Source organism: Marmota flaviventris, chromosome X, assembly GCF_047511675.1.
Source record: "Marmota flaviventris isolate mMarFla1 chromosome X, mMarFla1.hap1, whole genome shotgun sequence".
In the NCBI taxonomy this organism is placed as follows: domain Eukaryota; kingdom Metazoa; phylum Chordata; class Mammalia; order Rodentia; family Sciuridae; genus Marmota; species Marmota flaviventris.
In genome coordinates this window covers 99,387,185-99,408,999 of record NC_092518.1, presented here as the reverse complement: position 1 = coordinate 99,408,999, position 21,815 = coordinate 99,387,185, and the positions used below count along the sequence as shown (strand labels likewise).

The 21,815-nt window shown below is 36.1% G+C and overlaps 1 protein-coding gene across 2 annotated transcripts in view; it reads right to left on the bottom strand.

The window, feature by feature from the left end:
• Pls3 (plastin 3) overlaps nt 1–21,815 on the bottom strand; it is an 84,646-nt gene that overhangs the window by 16,633 nt on the left and 46,198 nt on the right. For both annotated transcript variants that reach the window (XM_027932249.2, XM_071606209.1), the window contains exons 3-7: nt 11,031–11,194; nt 4,342–4,471; nt 3,513–3,645; nt 1,151–1,232; nt 265–430 (exon numbers count right to left, since the gene is read on the bottom strand). In XM_027932249.2, the coding sequence (XP_027788050.1) occupies nt 265–430; nt 1,151–1,232; nt 3,513–3,645; nt 4,342–4,471; nt 11,031–11,194 (675 nt within the window). The remainder of the gene's footprint in view (nt 1–264; nt 431–1,150; nt 1,233–3,512; nt 3,646–4,341; nt 4,472–11,030; nt 11,195–21,815) is intronic.

The window sequence follows — 21,815 nt, the reverse complement described above, 5'->3', positions numbered from 1 at the left end:
ACAGCAAAAAAGGATATCAAGTTCCTTAATATCTGTTTTTGTACCTTTACTGTAAAATAAATTTTCAAGTGCCAGGCAAATGTTAATTACTACTAAAGAAGAGAATTATAATTAGACTGTTTTCCTAAATAACTCTACGGCATTAATGAATGTTAATTCTAATCATCTAATCACCTCAAGCTTGACAGTAAAAGCTTGACAGTTTGCATGATGAGAAAAAAAAAAAAAACACTAAACAATTTCCAAAATACTGTGCTCTATTACCTTCGTTCCTGCTTAATTCAATGTCAGCGAACAAACCAATCTTAATGATCTGCCAAAGCAATCCCAAAACCAGATGAGGTTTCCCAGCCCGCAAGTCCTCTGCACCAATGTTCACAACATGACACCCGATGGCAGATGCAGAGTTCAGTGCCAGATTCAAGTTTTCCTGCAAGACAGCCAAATTACACACTTGCTTCTTGGCCTTCCAATTTTCCTTCAGTGAAAATGACACTCAATGAATAAATTAATAACCTATATTAACTTCACCCAGACTTCAGAGTTAAAAAGCACAGTTAAATCAGATCCCTGCCTTGTTGCTATTATCTTTTGCAGAATTCCATGGGAAGTTGACATGGTATTTTTATCTGGTCCCTTTTGAATTATGCTGACATTAAATGAAAAGGCTGAGTAACCAAAGTAAGCATGTCCATGTTAGCAAAGTGTTATGTTTTTAAAAATGTCTTAATGGGAGTTCAATACTATGGCATACTTCCAAATTCTAGAAGTCATCAATCTCCACATCTCAAGGGATGCTCTTGCTTGAGGGAATTTTGCTACCTAATAGTCCAGTATTTAATCGATGGAAAAGAAAAATGCTCCTTCCTTAAGCATGTCAGTTAATTAAGAGTTCAAATATTTTCACTTATTTCTGCAACATTTGAACAAATTATGAAAAGATCATAGGGCTTTGAAGTTAGTCAGGGACATAACCTTCCAATATTAACCTCAAGCAAGCTTGCAAATCTAAATTCCAGGTTACTTTGTAATATCCACATAATAATGTGGGGACTAAATGAGAGTTGTGGGGACTAAATAAGAGCACAGAGAGTACAGAGAACAAATCTGGACTCAGTCATTTCATGGAAGAGGTGAGAAGAATGCATACCTGAATGATAAAGGGTGTAAGTTTCTTCTTGTTGATTGCTCTTTCATCAATTGTATCAGGCACTGAAAGGTTGATCATTTTACTAAAATAAAAATGGGGATGAAAAAAGAGTTGATTTAAAGGGTCTTTATATTCACCAATATTTTAAGGCTTATCATAACATGTCTTTCACATAATCTAAAAAACTAAATGCAACAGATAGCTTTTATCATGTTGATCACAAAAGATGTAATACAAAAAATGCAAATTTCTAAGGAAAAAAAAAAGACCATGGCCTGGCATACACATGGCTAACAACCGCCCCCCCCCCCCAAAAAAAAAAAAAAAAAAAAAACTACGAGATTTGAGTATTCTTTACATTGAATGACCCGAATATTGAAAAATATTTCACTGAATAAAATTTTTTTGGTACTGGGGTTTGAATTCAGGAGCACTCTACCACTGAAGGGCTACAGCCCCAGCCCTTTTTATTTTATTTTGAAACAGGATCTCACTAAATGACCCACACTGTCCTCAAACTTGCCATCCTCCTGCCTCAGCCTCCCGAGTTGCCAGGATTATAGGCATGTGCCACTATGTCCACCTGAATAACTGATAAAATCCAACACTAAAAATGGATCTCTTCTAAATTATTTAATTCACCATTTAAAAACTGCCATTTAGCTGGGCATCGTGGAGCATGCCGTGATCCCAGCGGCTCAAGAGGCTGAGGCAGGAGGATCGTGAGTTCAAAGCCAGCTTCAACAACTTAGTGAGATGCTAGGCAACTCAGTGAGACCTTGTCTCAAAATAAAAAAATAAAAAGGGGTAGGGATGTGGCTCAGTGGTTAAGTACCCCTGAGTTCAATACCCGGTACCAATCAATCAATCAATAAATACTGCCTGCCATTTATCCACAAAGCAGCAAAATTAGTTGAGCTTGAAATTCTGTCATTCAACAAATGTTTACTGAGTGCCTTGATGATGATCCAGACACTGTATTTGATGCTGCTAATAGAATGGTGAGAGAAAGGAAGGTTAGGCTACACTTTGTGATGTATCAGGAAGGATCTTCTCATTTGGTAAAATTTAGAGTTATACTAACATTTCTTTTGTTCATAATACTGCCCTAATAAATTTTATTCTGCATTGGAAAACCATGCTTCTTTCCTTGCAAAATTTAACTGTTAAACAACCAAAATGACCTATTTACAAAAAGAGAAATTTTACATTTATTAGACGGTCATATGAAATATATGCATTGCATGATAACTAAGCACTGCATATGTAGCAATTTAATTAACCTCACAACAGCCCCGTGAGCTAAGTACAAGTTGAGTGTTCCTTATCCAAAATGCTTGGACCAGAATTGTTTTGAACCTTGTATCTTTTTGGATTTGGGAATATTTGCATATACCTAATGAGATATCCTGGGGATGGGACTCAGGTCTAAACACAGGATTTATTTGACTCATATTCACCTTATTCACAAAGACTGAAGGTAATTTTACACAGTATTTCTAGTGTATCTATGTTTTGATGGTGACCCATCACAAGTGGTTAGATGTGAAGTTTTCCATTTGTGGCATCATGTCTACACTCAAAGAGTTTTGGATTCTGGAGCAGTTTTGGATTTCAGAGTTTTGGACTAGGGATACTTAACCTGTATAATAATATGGAGATTATAATAGATGGAAACTTAAATGTAAAGGGCTCAACTGTCTGGACCATAGTTACATAGCTACTGAGTGACAAGGGCCCAGATATGAACCCAGGTGGATTGATTATGGAGCACACTCTTTTTTTTTTTTTTTTGTGGTGCTGGGTATTGAACCCAGGGCCTTGTGCAAGCACTCTACCAACTGAGATATATCCCCAGCCCCATGGAACAAACTCTTAACCATGGTGCTACACTACCTCTATAAATAAGGGCAGCAATGGGCAGTGCTAATAATCTTTATCATTTCTACCAAGATACTGTTGGCTCTAGGGCAGCTGCAGTGAAAAAAGCATTTTTTCAGAAATAGGTCATTGAAGAGTGAGAACTGAAGAGTAGCCCCCCCACACCTGGAAGCAATGGTATCTCAGAATAGATAGATACTGACATACTTAAATTCAACACAACTGTAATGTACTGCTTGCTCAGTGATGAGAAGAAGAAACTGGAAGCTGAGAGTTTTGCACTATAAAGAGGTAGGTCTCCAATCTCTGAGTTGTAGATTTAGAGACAGACTTAGAGATGAAATAAAAATAGCAGAACCAGGATAATTTCCCCTTTTCTTTATTTCTTGAGGTAAAGCTTTTGAGCATTCAGAAACAAATATATCAATGATGTGAAAAGCTAGTTTTTGAAATCTGGATCAAAAACAAGCTAATATATTACCAAAGCACAATTCCGTCACCAACAGCTTTGAACAGGTCATCAGTATTTGGATTCATTGGTATAACGTGTCTGCAATCAGGATCATTTTCCAAAGCTTTGTTTATCCAGTTAACAAAAGCGTATTTTTCTTCCTCTAAAATTATGATAAATGACAAGAAATTAGTTCATTATTTGACTCAAAAGCCTGAAATATAGTAGTATTGAAAATTAGTGTGTCACAAACATGCCGTTATTCTCTTTGGAAACTCAGATACTTGGACTCAACATAGTGGCCATTAGGAATCACAACATCAACTAAAAGAACACAGCAGGTTAATTAGCTCTTAGAGAAATTAGTTACAAAAATCTTTTTTTTTTAAATATTTATTTTTCAGTTGTGGTGCTGAGGATCGAATCCAATGCCTCACGTGTGCTAGGCGAGCGCTCTACCTCTTAGCCACAAACCCAGCCCCACGAAAATCTTTTTAAAATCACATTTATATCACCGTAGAATCCCACTGTAATAAAGCCTATCATTGCATGTATTGTATCATGTCTCTTGCAAGCTAACAAAGCCATACAATAAAACATGACTTCATGACAATTATCTGTTCCAAGCCCCAAAACATGTCACAAAAGACTTCTTTGTCTGGCATGTGTGAAGCACTGAGTTTGATTCTTAGCACCACATTAAAAAAAAAAAAAAAAAAAGGCATGCTATTTACAACAACAAAAAAATAAAAATGAAATAAAATAAAGACATTAGGAGAATATGTATTCTAGAGCCCCTTCCTTACATGATGACATCATGATGTCCACTGTGTTAACCCAACACTTGTGAAATTATTACCTGAGTAAGAATGTTGTGTTCCTTCGCTGGACAACTCTGAAGTTCCTCCCAGAGCACAAATCCCTTCTTTCCTGTTGATTGCCTTGCGGAAGGTTTTTGCAATATCACTGCTTTTTACCTCTTGGAAAATCTATTGATAAAAATAATTTTTTTCATCCACATGAATTTAAAATTAGGTACAAGAAGAAGCACACTTATCTTCTTTTATTATTTTGATCACCTAGAGTGTTTTTCATAGGTGATGAGTGTTAAAAAGAAAACTTGATTTGAGTTTTACAAGGCTAATTAAGTATAATACTACTGCTAAAGATGAAGCGCCAAAGCCAATTAAACACAATTGTCAAAAAACACTAAGTGCTCCATGCATTGAATCCACTTGAAGCCAAAAACTAGTGTGGTTCAAAGGCACAGGTAAATCTGTTAAGTTTCTATGAAAAAGGACGACTCTGTTCTGTTCTTGGACAGAAAAAGCTGAAGGATTCCCCCTTCTTTAACTACAATTTTTAGTGCAAAGAAAGGTAAAAGTTTATTATTTATTTATTTTTGGCACTGGGGATTAAACCCAGGGATACTCTACCACTGAGCTACATTTCTGATATTCTTTGTTTTTTAATTTGAGACAGGGTCTCACTAATAGTTGTCCAGGCTGGCCTTGAACTTGTGATCCTCCAGCTTAAGCCTCCTGAGTCTCTGGGATTACAGGTGTGTCACTACACTAAGATAAAAAAAATTTATGACTCACCCCCCCCCACCAAAAAAAAAAACACATTTTGTGGTATAATGGGGAGCTCAGTAAGAGTTTGTTCAATCGAAAGTTACAAAATAATAAGGTGAAAAAATGTATAAGCTGGCAATAATAGATGACTATTGAGAACAGACATAGAGGCTTTTCAGTGATTGTCTTGTTTGGGCATTTATGAGTGTAACTTTTCTTCACAGTCAGAACTTGACTAATGAAGTTAATTTATACATTCTAACTGTACAAAAGCAGGTTGCAATAAAGCAAATTTTACATCATGGTACAACCACTTGGTTGAATGAATAGACATTCTAAAGGTCCATATATTTTCTAAATACTGGAATTAGCCTAACCCCAAGTTTGCTTTTGGTCATCGCCAATAAGAGGAACAAGATGTAGCAACTTCATAAAATTTAAATGCTTAGTGAGGCTTGGGGTGCAGCTCAGTGGTAGCACAAGGGCCTAGCACACATAAGGCTCTGGGTGTCTTGATCCCTAGCTGCACAAAAACATAAAAAATTAAAATGCTGTTTAGAACCCTTATTTAAGTAGACTTGTCTTTCCAGGGGGTCCCTTTTTGCAATTATTTCACCTAGGGAAAGTGGCTTTTTGACATTTAAAAAGTTCATTTTTCTTATTATGAGTGCTTTTGATTCAAGTGTCATTGACTTGTAAAAATTAGGTTATTTCAATGAACACAATTTCACTTGAATGATAAATCCAAATTTCTCTGTCATGTGAAAGTAGAAAAGCTTCTGTATTTGTCAGTAGCCCCATTACAAAGTCATCTTTTCCTACCACCTTTCTTAAATCCTGCCTTTCCTTGGCTCTACAGCATAATTTTATTTAGGAAAACAGTTAATAAGCAATAAGCTTGAAAAAAAAAAATCAAGCTTACACAATTCTCATAGCTGCAATTTTGTGCTACACCTATAATTTTAGAGGTGGTATTTTAGAATGGATATATGTATACACATAGATGCACACACATTAGCTACTCTAAATATTGCATACAATCAGTAAAATCACTCTTCCTCCTCTATGGCCATTATACTGACTTTTGTGCTAAGTATCAACAATGTGGTACTTGAATCATGCACTCTAGGTAATTTGAAATTATTAAAAATTTTATTTATTATCTGATTAGTCCAGTTTTTTTTTTTGATACTGGGGAAAGAACCCTGGGGTGCTTGACCACTGAGGTACATCCCCAGCCCTTTATTATTTTGAGACAGGGTCACTCTGAGTTGCTTAGGGCTTTGCTAAGTTTTTGAATCTGGCTTTGAACTAGCGATCCTCCTGCCTCAGCCTCCTGAGCCACTGGGATTATAAGCGTGCACCATCACACCTGGCCAGTCCAATTTTAATTTCATTTTCTTTTATCTTCCACTTCCAAATATTATACAACAAAAGCCTTAACTGCAATGCATTTTGATCCCACTACTTCCTCTTTGATAAGAATGCACCTGCTCAGTGAAAAGACAATTATTTACTAGTCTACCTCATTCTGAACTGTACTTTGTTTAGTAAAATATTGTCAAATAAGTTAAAATCTGACTGGTATGCATTTCTTCATATCTGACATACTACAAATCTCTCACTGCAATGACAAAGAAATGTTACCGTCTCAGAGTGAGATATGAAAAGTTCATTTTTCTTATTATGAGGGCTTTTGATTCAAGTGTCATTGACTTGTAAAAATTAGGTTGTTTCAATGAACACAATTTCACTTGAATGATAAATCCAAATTTCACTGTTATGAAAAGTAAAATAATTCAAATGAGAACAAAAAAAGAATGTCTCTATTGTACAATATCCTAATGCAATTACTTTCACAGCTCTAATAAAACTCCTAATGACTGAGAACGACATGCAAAATTGTAATTAAAGTTGTTAATTCTCAATTGTCTTATAAAAGTTTCATGACCTTCACTTTTCTTCCTTTTTTACTCTGCCTGCCTGCCTTTCCTTTCTTGAACCCAGGGCCTCAGGCATGCTAAGCAAGTGTTCTACTAGGAATATACATGCCCCCAGCCTCTACTTTCCAAATATTTTTAAATAAATTATTTCAGTTAACCTCTATTTTTAAATTTCATAGTATTTCCCTCTGTTTCTTAGATTTACAATTTTTTAAATGGTAGAAAATTGAAAATTTCTTTATCTTTTAAATTGATTCACTATATAAGAATTTGCATTTTCCTTTCTAGTTTAGTAAAGAGTGTGGAGTGATGATAAAATTATTTGAGTACAAGCTTTGGCTTAACAAAAATCTCAGAAATCAGAGATAGTACAAGGCTGATCACTGTGCTAGAGTGTTCTCAATGAATCTTTTCAAAGCTGCCATTGTGATCCTAATGAGCTCACTGTTTTGTGCTGTTTTCCCTCCATGAGGAAGACCCTGCTATCATCTGTAAACAAACTCCTGGTATATCCTGATCAGGCAGTAATATCTACTCTCATTCTATACATTTTTATTTCTTGTTCCTCTCAAAGGAACTTGTTTCATCACCTTCCTCTCAAAGACCCTCAGCAACTAGCTAGCTTCTTTTGACCCCTAAATTAGCCTGGCACAGGCATAGTGGCCAAACCAAAACAATCTAGAGGCATATGACTTAAGAAGGAAAGATTTCAGAAAAATTGCCCCCCCTAGAAAAAAAAGATAAAACAACAACAAAAAACCCAAAATCGACTATATTCCATGGTTTGGGGCTTGTTTCCAAAGTAGCAAGTTTGAATTTTTTTTTAAATTTGTTTTAAACCCTGAACTTGGAAAAGAATACTACCTTTTTCTTAAAAAAACAAACATCAACAACAGCAAGAAAACAGTAGCCAGGCATGGTGGCATAGGCCTGTAATCTGAGCTATTTGGGAGGCTGAGGCAGGAGGATTGCCTGAGCCCATGAGTTTGGGCCAGTTTGGATAACCTAGCAAGACACTATCTCTAAACAAACAAACAATCAAACAAATTAAAAAAAATAGAAACAACCACTTCAACAACTAGGTAGCACTTTACTTATATTAAGCAATCTAATCCTGTGAGGTCCATACTATTAGTAAAAGTTCTCAAAAAGGTGAACAACTCATTGTTATTATGCAAGAGCAAGTGTGTCACCGTGAAAATGAGAATACAGTCATCTCTGCTCAGAGAAATTATTGCCATACCAGCCTTTCACAATTAAAGGAAAAAATGTCCTATTATCTTCTAAGTATAAAATTCTACTAATTTAGTTTTGAAATACTTAGAAAAAACAAAAGCAGATAAAAGCAGATAATTAAATTTAATTTTCTCATTTAAAATTTACATATAATTTGGGGAGTCTTCTTCCACCGATCATATATTTTTCTCCAAAATTAATATAAACTGATTTTATAACTTGATTTACAATTAACACCCTTGTGGCTGCAATTCAAATCAAAAACCAAAAATTCAACATGCAAGAACATGTTTATTTCTCTTTCCTTAAGCTAACACCTGACAGGAATAACCTACTCCCTGTTTCTTGGATAACTAAGCTTTACTCATGTTTTGTTTGACAATTTGTAAGATGTTCCATTGATGACAGAGCAGATGGGAGTGGACAGACATTTGGTTCAATGCCCATCTTTCAGTACAGTCATGGTAGCACCATTCTGAAACTTCAGGCAGTTAACTTCACTGCCCTTTAGACTTCAAGTTACTTGAAGAGCAGAGAGATACTAGAAAAAGCCCCTAGTCCTCTGGGTAATTCTGGTCAAGTCACTTCATTTTTCAGGAACTGATGTTTGTTCGAATTTGAAGAATTAAGGAGTGTAAACATTTCAGTTCCTTCTAATTCTAAAACTTAATTTTAAAATATCCTTATTAATATTTGTTTTTCAAAAAATCCCTGATGTTACCAAAATTATTATGCCTGTCTTTAACCTTTAAAAAAATGTATGACCACAATCTTACCTTATTGCTTAAAAGACACTAAAAGCCATGTAGAAACTACAATGTTTCAAAATACACAGATTTAAAAATTTCCAAGATCATTTTTTTCCCACATAAACTTTCACAATTTTATCCTTAACATCACTAGCATAATACAAATCTAACGTTTTAGGCCTATTCTTAGCAGATTAAAAGCTTCTGAGCTGTAAACTGTGCCTAAAATAAGTAATCATAGTTAACTACTGCTCTGAGGTGCTTTAAATTCACAATTAAACATGCAGTTACAAGGAGAGCAAGTTATACAGAAGGCATGCAAGTGCTCAAATTGCAAATCAACTGCAACTTACTATTGAACATAGAATTCAAAACAAAGGCTTTGGCCATAACTGGAGACAAAAACGGTGGGAGGAAATCAGGATTTCAAAAGAAAAATGGCAAGAACTGTATCATTATCATTATAACATGAGTCTGCATTTTAAAAATAGCAACACCCCCACAAAATGCTAACAGCAGAGTAGGGTCATTACTTAGTTATTTGTTCCTTGACCTCTGGAGTTAATTCCAATTAGAGAGAAATATCAGAATTTTACCTGCCATAGCGAGCAATGGTGACTGATGGGAGTTTATGTTATAATTTCAGCTGTCTTTGGGCAAAAATGAACCATGGAAAAGGAAGATAGAAGTGCCAAGAAGTTTGTGACAAATATTAGGCATTAACGACTAGTATGCAATATATTGAAAAGAATGCCTAATAAGATGTAGTCAAGCTGGTGTGGTGGCGCACGCCTATAATCCCAGCAGCTAGGGAGGCTGAGACAAGAGTATCGTGAGTTCAAAGCCAGCCTCAGCAAAAGCGAGGTGCCAAGCAACTCAGCGAGACCCTGTCTCTAAATAAAATACAAAAAGAGTTGGGGATGTGGCTCAGTGGCTAAGTGCCCCTGAATTTATTCCCCAGTACAAAAAAAAAAAAAAAAGATGTAGTTAAGTTGGGCACAGAGGCGCACACCTGGTAAGCCCAGCAGCTCGGAAGGCCCAGACAGGAGGATCACAAGTTCAAAGCCAGCCTCAGCAAAAAGCGAGGCGCTAAACAACTCAGTGAGACCCTGTCTTTAAATAAAATACAAAAAAAGGGCTGGGGATATGGCTCAGTGGTTGAGTGCCCCTGAGTTCAATCCCCAGTACCCCCCCAATGTAGTCATATTCAGCCTTTAATAATAAATAAATCCATAAAATCTGAAGTATGTTCTTAATTGAAACAAGAAGCAATAAGTATTCTTTAATGTATATCTCAAATAATTCCTCAATAAATCTAGACTGAAAATGGCATAAGTCTAGAAAATCGAGACCTCAATTGTTAGCAGCTAAAAAAGTTAGGCCTCAATAAAGAACCATATAGAGACTCTCCAAGCCCCAGTCAGGGAACACCAACCTAATTGCTTGGGGTTGGATGAGGAGAATCATGAGATCAACCCCTAACCTTGAAGAGCATATGATGATACTAGAGAAGAAAACAAAAATTTTACATGCCTCTTCCAACGACTAAAAAGATATGCTTCTAACTTTTAATTATCAAAATGATCGCCCTAGAGAAAATGGTACAGTTAAATACCACCACCACAGGAGTTGAAAACATCTTTTTAACCAGAAAGTTTAGCTCAGGAAGCTTCTAAGACTGTGAGTCAGGGTATATCATTAAAATTGTGGAGCACACTGTTCACCACAGGAGAAAGAAAGAACACTTCAAGGATGTCATTTAGCACCTCGAAAGATGCCCTGTAATGATGTCCCAATGGAGACTGTTCACCTTCCACATTGAGCATTGTGTTGCATCTTGGTTCCTGTCAGTGTTCTTCTCAATTCTTTTGTCAAGAGATTCTGGTTGCTGAAAGAACTAACTGAATTTAATGGGCAGGATGACAGAAATATTATTAGTTGTAAGAGTACCACATGATATATTTAACAACTTAATATCAATTATAAGATCCTACTAGATAAAGCAACAATCACTACTTTTAATAATTGTGGTTTTCACATACTTACATAAACAAATTCATCAAAACTTATCTTCCCATCTTTATTCCTGTCACCATCCAGCATGAGTTTTTGAATAATTTCTCTTACTTTATATCCCGGCAATGGCATATTAGCTTCCTTGAAAAGCTCATGGAGTTCATAGTCACAAATGAATCCATTGCTGTTGAGATCTTTGTAAAAGGGACAGGCAAGGAAAAAAAAAATTAGGAGAAATAAACTAAGTATTTCCAACTTTTTGGCTCAGTTCATAAGCATATTTTCTAATTGCTTGTAACCTAAGGATGTTTGATGTTTGAAAGGGAGATGTAAATTTTAATAGAATGAGTAAGGTTTTATATCATGCTACCTTGTATTTTAAACTGTTCGAGAAATTCTACTTACAAATGGCACCCCTAAAGCTAGGGACACAGCTCAGTTGCTATAGTGCTTGCCTAGCATGTACAAGGCCCTGGGTTCAATCTCTAGCACCCCCCCTCCAAAAAAAAAATCCACAATTAAAGTATGATTAGTTAATAATACTATTATTATTAAATCACAAAACTAAGAGGACTTTAAAAAAACAATGCATTATATACCAACAAAACATTGCCATACTATGGTATTAAACAATTCCTACTATAACTATTTAGTTTTACATTTCTATTCTTTCATTAGTCTAAAAGAAGTTTTATGGATTAGAACTGATTCTATTTTTTTGGTACCAGCAATTAAACCCAGGGAAACTTAACCACGGAGCTATATCCCCAGGCCTTTTAATATTTTATTTTGATACAGGGTCTCGCTAAGTTGCTGAGGCTGGCTTTGACTCGTGATCTCCTGCCTCAGCGTCCAAGTGTGTGCCACTGCACCTAGCAGCACTGATTCTATTTTAAAGCATACCTGAAATAAAACAAATATCAATTTTTAAAAAAGAGTTAATGTAAACAAGAATTAATCCAAGCCAAATATAGAATTCATAAAACTAAATGCAGTGCTAAGTAAAGCAGATGTTTATTATGATTTGATAAATAAACTTTTTATCTTTGTGCTACTTCAGTTTTAACAGAATATGTATTGAAGTGCTCACTGAATGATGCTTATTCTGAAACTCTTCAAAAGGAGAAAGAAAAACATGGACAATAATCAAAAGTTGGTTTATTGAAAAAGAGTGCTGGGCTAAGGATATAGCTCAGTGGTAGAGTGCTTGCCTAGCATTCACAAGGCCCTGGTTCCATCCCCAACACTGGAAAAAAAAAACAAACATAAGAAAAAGAGAAAGAGGGCTAATGTCCTAAGGGCTGTAATCACTTGCGTATATTTTTTAGTGAATAAATTTTGACTTTCACCTGTGGTATCAAATATTTAAGTTAAATTGTAATAGAAACAAATAACCTGAATAGAGAAATGACAAGATTACCACAACAGCAATCAGAAATGACACAAGATTACCACAATAGCATTCAAAGAAATGTATTGTGAATAGGTAACTTTATTTGATACATTACTAGGTACTGTTTTGGGACTGAGGATACTATAGCCAACAAAAGAATATCTTGCACTCAAGCAGCTCATATTCTAATGACAATTAATAAACAACACTTAACAGGCAATATGACTATAAAATACTATATATAGTAAAATACCAATATAAGTGCTAAAAATATAAAGTAAATAAAGCAGGCTATCAGGGGTTAGACCAGGGGCTGTTATTTTGGCCCTGAAGAGACATTCAAGAAATGTCCAGAGACTTTTTTTTTTTTTTTGTAGTACTGCAATTGAATCCAGGGGTGCTCTACTACTGAGCTATACCTCAGCTTTTTTACTTTTATTCTGAGATAGGGTCTCACTATGCTGCCCAGGCTGGACTTGAACTTGCAATCCTCTCTCAGCTGTTCGGGATTGTTCAGGTGCACCAAAGCCCATGCTGGTCTGGAGACATTTTTGGCATCTAGTGGATAGAGGCTAGAGATACTACTGTTAAACATGCTACAATGCACATTATTCCCCCCTACAACTGTTCAACAAAGAATTATGAAGCTCAAAATGTAAACAGTAGGGCTGGGATGTAGCTCAGTGGTAGAGCACTTTCCTAAGTATGTGCAAGTTTCTGGGTTCAATTCCCAGAGAGTACTGATGTCATCAAGTAAGCCTGGGTTAGAGTGACTTTGGCGAGGGTGTGTGTATGCACTTAGATAGAATGGTCAAGGAAGACTACTTTTATGAGATTATATCTGAATACAGACTTGCAGGAGGTAAAGGAGCAAATCATGAATATTTGAGGGAAGAGAGCTCTGGTAGAAGAAATTGCAAATGCAAACTCAGATACATAAGTACACCTGGTGGGCTGGGGTTGTAGGGCAGTGGTATAGCACTTGCCTAGCATGTACCATTTGGCTCTCAGCATCACATATAAACAAACAAACAAACAAACAAATAAATAAAATAAGGGTCTATTAACAAAACAAAACAAAACAACAACAACAACAACAAAAAAAAACAGAAAAGAAAGAAAAGGTGCATCTGGTGTATTTTGGGAACTGCAGGGAGAGAGCAGAGTGGGTAAGAGGGAAATCAAGAGATCAGATCAGGAAGCAGGATTATGCAAATTATTTTAGGCCATAGCACATATTTTAAGACTTTTTTCTAGGGTGATATAAGCACAATCTTATTAGTTAACTTTTGTTAATTATTAAAATATCAAATATCCTATATGAAACCCTTTCACCAATACTTTGAATGTTGACTAATCATTTTATTTATTTATTTATTTTGCAGTGCTGGAGATTAAACCCAGGGCATGTTGAAGGCTAGACAAACACTTTACCACTGAACTATATTCCAAGCCCAAAGGCTGATGAAATTCTATCTTTAGATCTTTAGTTTTTCTCTTTTTCTTTTTTTTTTTTGGGGGGGGGGTGTACTGTGGATTGAACCCAGAGGCATTAACCACTGAACCATACCCCCAGCCCTTTTTATATTTTATTTAGAGACAGGGTCTCACTGAGTTGCTTAGGGCCTCCCTAAGTTGCTGAGGCTGGCTTTGAACTTGCAATCCTCCTGCCTCAGCCTCCTGAGTTGTTGAGATTACAGGTATGGGTCTCCATGCTCAGCTATCTTTAATTTTATTGCAATACATTTCTAGAGTTAAATAAGTAAATAAATATATTGGTGTGGGAGCAGTGTTGGGAATGAACCCCAGGGCTTCATATATGGGAAGCAAGAACTCTACCACTGAGTGCTGCATATCCTATCCCTTAGAGTCAAATAGTCTTAAAACACTAATTAATACATTTACAAATCTATCAGTGAAAATATCTGGGGCTGGAGTTGTAGCTCAGTACTAGAGTACTTGCTTGGCACTGTGTTTGATTCTCAGCACTGCATATAAATAAATAAAGGGGGCTGGGGATATGGCTCAAGTGGTAGCACGCTCGCCTGGCATGCGTGCAGCCTGGGTTCGATCCTCAGCACCACATACAAAAAAACAAAGAAGTTGTGTTCGCCGAAAAACCGAAAAATAAATATTAAAATTCTCTCTCTATCTCAAAAAAATTAAATAAATAAATAAAGGTCCATTGACAACTAAAAAAATAAAAAAAAGAAAGAAAGAAAATATCTGGCTGGATGCAGTGGTGCACACCTATAATCATAGTAGCTCAGGAGGCTGAGGAAGGAGGATCACGAGTTCAACTCAGCCTCAGCAAAAGCGAGGTGCTAAGCAACTCAGTGAGACCCTGTCTTTAAGTAAAACAATATAGGGCTGAGGATGTAGCTCAGCAGTGGAGTGCCCCTGAGTTCAATACCAGATATGCCCCCCAAAGGAAAATATCTGTACTTTAAAAACAGCATTCATACACTACTCAACATTTGTGAAAAAAATCACTAAAATTTCCTTCAAGGTAAAGCACTTAATTTTGCTATGGCTTATCTTCACTTTCTTTGCTTTGAATTTACAAAAAGTCATATATCAAAGTCTTCACTTCTACACATAAACTGTTTATATTTAGAAATCAAACCGGCAACAACATGTGCAGTTGCTAAAAAGAAGGAAGCAACCCACATGGCACTGTGGCAGAATCTGAGCAACTCTTTACATATTAAAGTACCGAGTTTAAACACACCTGCTCCCGTTTGTTTGTATACCAATCTGTTTCTCCATTTTCCTTATAAAATTAACATGGAGCTCAGTAATAGGGACTAAGTGTGACATATGAAAGGTACACAGCATAGTTGAAGGATATACAATGGAATCTAATTTCAACTTGGCTACTAATTTGTACAAGTTACTTCTCCAGTGATTTGGGGTTCAGGAGACTAAGACAGGAGGTTTAAAAAGTTAGCCTCAGCAAAAGTGAGGCACTAAGCAACTCAGTGAGACCCTGTCTCTTTTTTTTTTAAAGAGAGAGAGAGAGAGAGAGAGAGAGAGAGAGAGAGAGAGAGAGAGAGAGAGAGAGAGAGAGTTTAATATTTATTTTTTAGTTTTCGGCGGACACAACATCTTTGTTTGTATGTGGTGCTGAGGATTGAACCCGGGCTGCACGCATGCCAGGCGAGCGCGCTACCGCTTGAGCCACATCCCCAGCCCCAACCCTGTCTCTTAATAAAATACAAAATAGGGCTGGGGATGTGGCTCAGTGGTCCAGTGCCCCTGAGTTCAATCCCGGGTACAAAAAAAAAAAAAAAAACCCAAAAGGAGTGACTTGGATGAAACAACCTCTAAAAGGTCCTTTTGGGCTCTCACTGATTCTAAATCAGAATACACGGGATTTCACAACCTCCTACCACCACATATATAACTTTGAAAATAAGAGAATAATAATGTATGTTAAAAACAGATATAGAGTGATTAACATTCAAATTATGATTATACCTCATTACCTGAATATAACATTCTTTCATTTTTCATTTTATAATATCTTTATTAAAATTTTGTCCACTTTAAATAGTTCCCCACTCCATGGTACTAGGGATTGAACCCAGAGGCGCTTTACCACTGAGCCACATCTCCTCTTTTTAAAATATTTTGAGACAAGGTCTTGCTAAGTTTCTGAGGCTGGCCTCAAACTTGCACTCCTGTCTCAGCCTCAGTTATGAGTCACAGGTATGTGCCACCAAGCCTGGCTCTTTAATGATTTTTGATGGAAAACGTATTTTCCTTTTCTTTGACTTCTGAACTGGTCTATCTGAGCATAATATAATCTTTTGTTATTGATTCCATTTTAGACCTAACAAATAATAGGTACTGGATAGTTGTTCTTTTGGTATACTTGAAGTGGAAAGGTAGAGAAATTTTAAGCAAAATATTGGAAAACTACTATGGATTCAAAGTTATATGAAACTAACCAAGGCCCTGAGAGTCCATCTGGTGGTTTATTTCTATTAGGTGGAAATAGAGATTTGGGTAAAAGGGAGAAGTACTGCTTACATGAACGCTCTCTGCAATAACCTCTGTTGAGCATTAATTACAAGACAGCTCACTGATGTGATTAAAAGATGCCAGGAAGTAGCCACCCAAAATGTAACCAACATAAAATAACCACATGTGGAAACTCCATTTCAAAGTAAGGGTAGTAATAACAGATGCTTTTAGTAAGGGACAGGAAAACTTGAAAGGGAGTTGCAGGAATAATTTGTCATTACATGACAATCTTCCTTATTAGGCTGAATATCTCTTGATAAAGATACTCTTAAATCTTTTTTTTAATCTCCTACCACAATACATATCACAGTGGCTTGCATACAGTAAGCAATGGGAAAAAATGTTTGTGGAATCCCTGATTCTCAGTCATGAAGCAGAGAAAGAATGCTGTAATCCTAGATGAGCATTTAAAAACAAAACGAAACTAAAATGTCAAAAATACTGAAATAGCACTAGAAAGCCTGAATGGCAATTCATCAGGAAACCAAAACTTGACAGAAATATCCCTTAAATAACATTCAATCTCATTCCTTTTGTTCTAATCCTGTCCCCACCCAGTGGCCTTCAGATCTGTAATTTGGTTTCCTAAGTGAACACACCCACTAAGGAGGGCCGAAGTAGACAAGCAGCATTGGCTCTCAGGTCAGGTCTCTTTCCAAATGTGGAAACCTGTCCTGGCTTTAGTATGAAATACCATTAGCCAGGTGTGGTGGTTGTGCCTGTAGTTCCAGCTACTGGGGAGGCTGAGGCAGGAGGATGGATGGAGCCCAGGGGTTGGAAGCCAGCCTGGGCAACATAGCAAGACCCCCTCTCAAAAGAAAGAAAGAAGTACCATGTGTGCTTGAGTTACCCCCCAGGGTCCACTGAGTACCTACTCTCTTGTAGGTACTAAGCTGGACACCCAAGATACAGAATCAGGCAGAACCCCTGGGTCTTACTTGAAACAATAGCTTCAAAATCCATGTAAAAATTTTGGCTTATTTAAGAGATCTTTATGTTTTCTGAGATGAGAACATGTGTCATCTCTTGAAAGTTCTCCCTACTCTGCTATTTTCCTATATTTTATCAGCAGATGGTAATCCAGCTTCTATTACCTCCTGTGATCAAAGGCATTTTGGTGTTAGCACCAGCAAATTCTATCAAGCCTTTCTCAGAGCTCCTAAATCATATATTTTGAAGAAAATAATTTCAATTTCAATAAGAAAGCAGAGGGAGCCTAAAACAGTGACTAGCAATTAATTTTACAAAATCTCCCAGCTGGTAAAGTACTTGAAAGACAAAACAGCATGCTATTATTTTTAGAGTTTTATGCTAATTTTATTTCCAATTCCCAAACAAAAACAGAAACACATTTTTAAAGCAGTATCAGCGACCTAATGAGCTTTGGGAGGCCAGAAAATGAGGTAGCATAATGACATTTAGAAAGCATCCATCTCATCCGTGATATTATTAATCAGGAGTTCAAACCTATGATGGTGAATTTTTCCTATTCTGAGTTTTGACATAAACATGAGAATTTAATAATAAAAGGACCCAGAAAATACAGATCTAGATTGAAGAAAGCAGTTTTAACCCCTGGAAACTAAAATCATAACCACCAGGCACGATGGCAGCCTTTTATATTCTCTTTAAAGCTGCTGATATTCTGGAACCCCTTTTTGGTTCATTTGCCACTTCTTGTAACTATACATTAGCATAGGGTTGAAAAGGCTGTGAGTAAGACTTGTCTATTCCAGCATTATATTTTCAACCAGCTAATAAAGCAGATATGAATTATCATACAGCTTATATTATCTGCAGCAGTCTCAATGTTTCTGCCAACATATGTCTCAACTTTTTAGTTTAGAAAACATGGCTAATATGGGTAGACATTAAACAGCAGGAACAAAGAAATACCACCTAACCACTTAACAAAGTTCTGGCAAAAAACAGAGAGCTCACTTTTAATAAACTGACTTTTTAAAAACACAAAACAATCCCACTATACTTAAAAAAAAAACAAAAACTGTTATCATTAAGAGGCTCCCAATACTGCACCAGACAGGCCCATCTTTCATCTTGGCTACTGGGTTCATCAGAAAAGAATCAACTATTTGTTATAAGGAATTCTCTTTTTCTCAAATGACACATGTAGGTTCACATCTGCATTTTGTTTTAAAGGAAACCTCATTATTCTCCTTTAGCAAGTATTATTTTAAATGCCAGTTACCTCCCCAGATACTCCCCCTACAAGTAACCTCAAAGTAAATAAACTTATTATACAGCCATGTTCCTGCAGAAGTTTGAATCACACCAAGAATGGATATCCTTAAAAGGAAATGTTTTCCCTCCCCTTGCATCCTGTTATTTAAGCTATTTTAAGTACTTGTCTGGAGAAAGCTGAGCCAGAATTCAAGTGGTTTTGATTTTAGCTGCTGTTTTACACTGTCCTTGCCCAGGTGGTATGTTCTGCAATCTATCACTTCAAATGCATCTTTTGGGGTGCTACTTTGTCTTATAAATTCATCAGCAAGAAAGATGAGGGCTTCCTTTGACCCTCAGGTTGAGTGTGTGAATGTGTATATGTATATTGCTTTAATCGTCCTTGAAGCTGTCTAAATCTGGTGTCGTTCTTTATAAAGAGGTCGAATATTGTGTGCCGTCATCTGCAACACACATGTGGCCTCTTTATTAACCCACTCGGGACAGCGCTCATTAGGACTTAAAGAAGAAAATCAATCAAGTGCAGATGTACATCTTTTCCAAAAAGTTAGGTTTAAATGTTCAATTTAATACATGGAATAATACAACACGCAAAAAATAAATGAAATTTCAGTGACTTTTTGAAGTTCCATTTATTCTAACCAATGTATTCTACAAATTTTTTGCAAAAAAAATGACAATAGGAATCTGAATGTTGAACAATGGGTTCACACAGGCATAAATACAATCTTGAATGTTCATGAAAGTTCACAAAATATTGATTTAAAAGACTTGGCCAAAAGACTTGTACAGAAGAATTTAGATTATATTCCATCCTAAGATCTAAGCAGTTAAGTCAAACTTTCATTAGGCATTAAAACTTTGGAAAAGGCAGCTGCTAAAGATCTCCAGATGTCTAGCTAAAAATGGGGTTGGTCTTTAACAGTTTATACCTTTTGAGGTAGCTTACTCCAACAAATCTAAGAGATGGTTTAATGAGTCTCAGCTAAGGGTATATTAGAGCCTGCTACATTAGAGTTTAATAGCAGATCCCCAAAAGTACAGCTGAAGAATGGACAAGTTTAGAGGGCTAAGACCAGGCAATCAAAAATGGTATTAGCCAGGTGTGGTGGCACAGTCCTGTAATCCCAGCTACTTGGGAGGCTGAGACAAGAGGATTAAGTTTGAGGCCAGCCTCTGAAATTTATCAAGAGTCTGCTTCAAAATAAAAAAGTCTGGGAATGTATGTAGCCCAGTGGTAGAGAACCTCTAGGTTCAATCCTCAATACCACCAAAAGAAATAAAAAAAGTTGTTCAACAATACTTTCCTACAAATGTTCTAGCAGCATGGCCATTATTTTTTACCTGCTGCCTGTCTCCCACTTTAAAAATACCTACACAGGTTGGTATTTTGGGGGTGTAATTCTGTGGGAGAGTTCTTGTCTAGCATGTGCAAGGTCCTGGGTTCAATCCCTGGTACCACCAAAACATAAAAAGGAAAACTACCTACACATACACTGACTGTGTTCCCCTACCTGTGTGTACTCCTACTATCTTCCACACTGTCAATCCATGTTTTTCAGGCTATGCCAAAATATCCACTTCTTTTTTTAAAAATATTTATTTTTTAGTTATAGGTGGACACATCTTTATTTTTTTTATGTGGTGCTGAGGATCGAACCCAGTGACTCATGCATGCTAGGCAAGTGCTCTACCTCTGAGCCACAATCCCAGAACCAATACATCCACTTCTAATATCGCAGGGATAATGGAATGGCACATGGCATGGTAAAGAGCATAGTTAGTTTATTTATTCTTTAAGACATAATTAAACAAATGTGCACTTGTATCATTTTATTCAGTAGTAAAAGTAAATTTGACTAAACCGCCATATTTTTTTTTTGTGGCATCATCTGATGTGGTTTTTATATACTAGAGAATATGAAGTAACTGGAAACAACTCAACTTCCTGGGATGAGAGAAAAAAATATGGTCTGGCTAGAATCACCACAACCAAAAGTTTTTGACTTAGTTTGGTGGGCAACCTCAAAGGAATACACCCACACTATTCCTAGTCACTTAAGAAACCCCATTATTCTTGTATTTCAAAAGTGCTGAATTTTATGTTTAAAAAAAGTTCAGTTAAGTGATTCAGAGAGGGTAAAAACGTCAGATTTAAAAGGAAGTGTTTGCAGGATTAAAGCAAAACTAAAAAGATTTCTGTCATCTGAATTTGTCTTTGGGTCCAGTAATAATCCAAATGACCACAGTTTCCATAGCAAGATTGAAGCCAGAAAGTAAAAGACATTTTCTAGCTGGTGAAATACTTCCTAAGTGTTCTGAAAATGTTTATTTATTCCTCTAGAAAGATCATGAAGGATAGGAGCATTTAAATTAAAACAGAAATATTATGAAGTAGAAAAAAATGAGAGCTAAGATTTCTACTATCCCAGTGGGAAGCTGGAAACAATTGTTGAGAAAATGGTAATAATTATATGAGATTAGAGTTTGAAACTAAGCAGGTGCAGAAAGTGAGTGAAAAGGAGAACTTTAAATCCTAATACTCAATTTATTGCTAGTAAAGAGTTTCAAAGCACTATTAATTGATTGAACAAAACCTGTGATTAGTGGTAATTACAGAGATTTTCTCCACACACTATGATTTTGCTGAATTTCTAAGGAGACAATCAAGACCATTATTGTTAATAGATGGGGAAAATCATATAATGATTTCCATATTTTGTCACAATTGAACTGAGACAATGTAGTACTCCCTAGCCCCCCCCCCCCCATGCCCAACTAGGAAACAATCGTCCTCGAGAAGAAAGTAAGTTATAGAGACTATTTTAAAAATAAAGCTTCCTCGAATGAAAAAATAAATTTCCACCGTTAACAATCGCCTGTGGGCTCTGTAACTAATGACAACTAAAAACTATAAAGATTTTAAAGGAAAATTAAAAAAAATCAGCTTGGCCTTTTAATGAGTTTCTCAAGGACAGACTATAAACAAGCCTTTATTATACTGAAAAAAATATATAAATTTTATGTTTTACAGTATAATGGTTGAAACCTTTAATAAAAAAATTCCACTGTAATTAAAATCTTCCTAATAAAGTCCCTTTGAATGTAAAGTCGATATTGACAAAATCCCAGTACATCAAAAGACTGTATAATTCCTTGGGATTCAATTAATTAAATATTTATTAAGAACC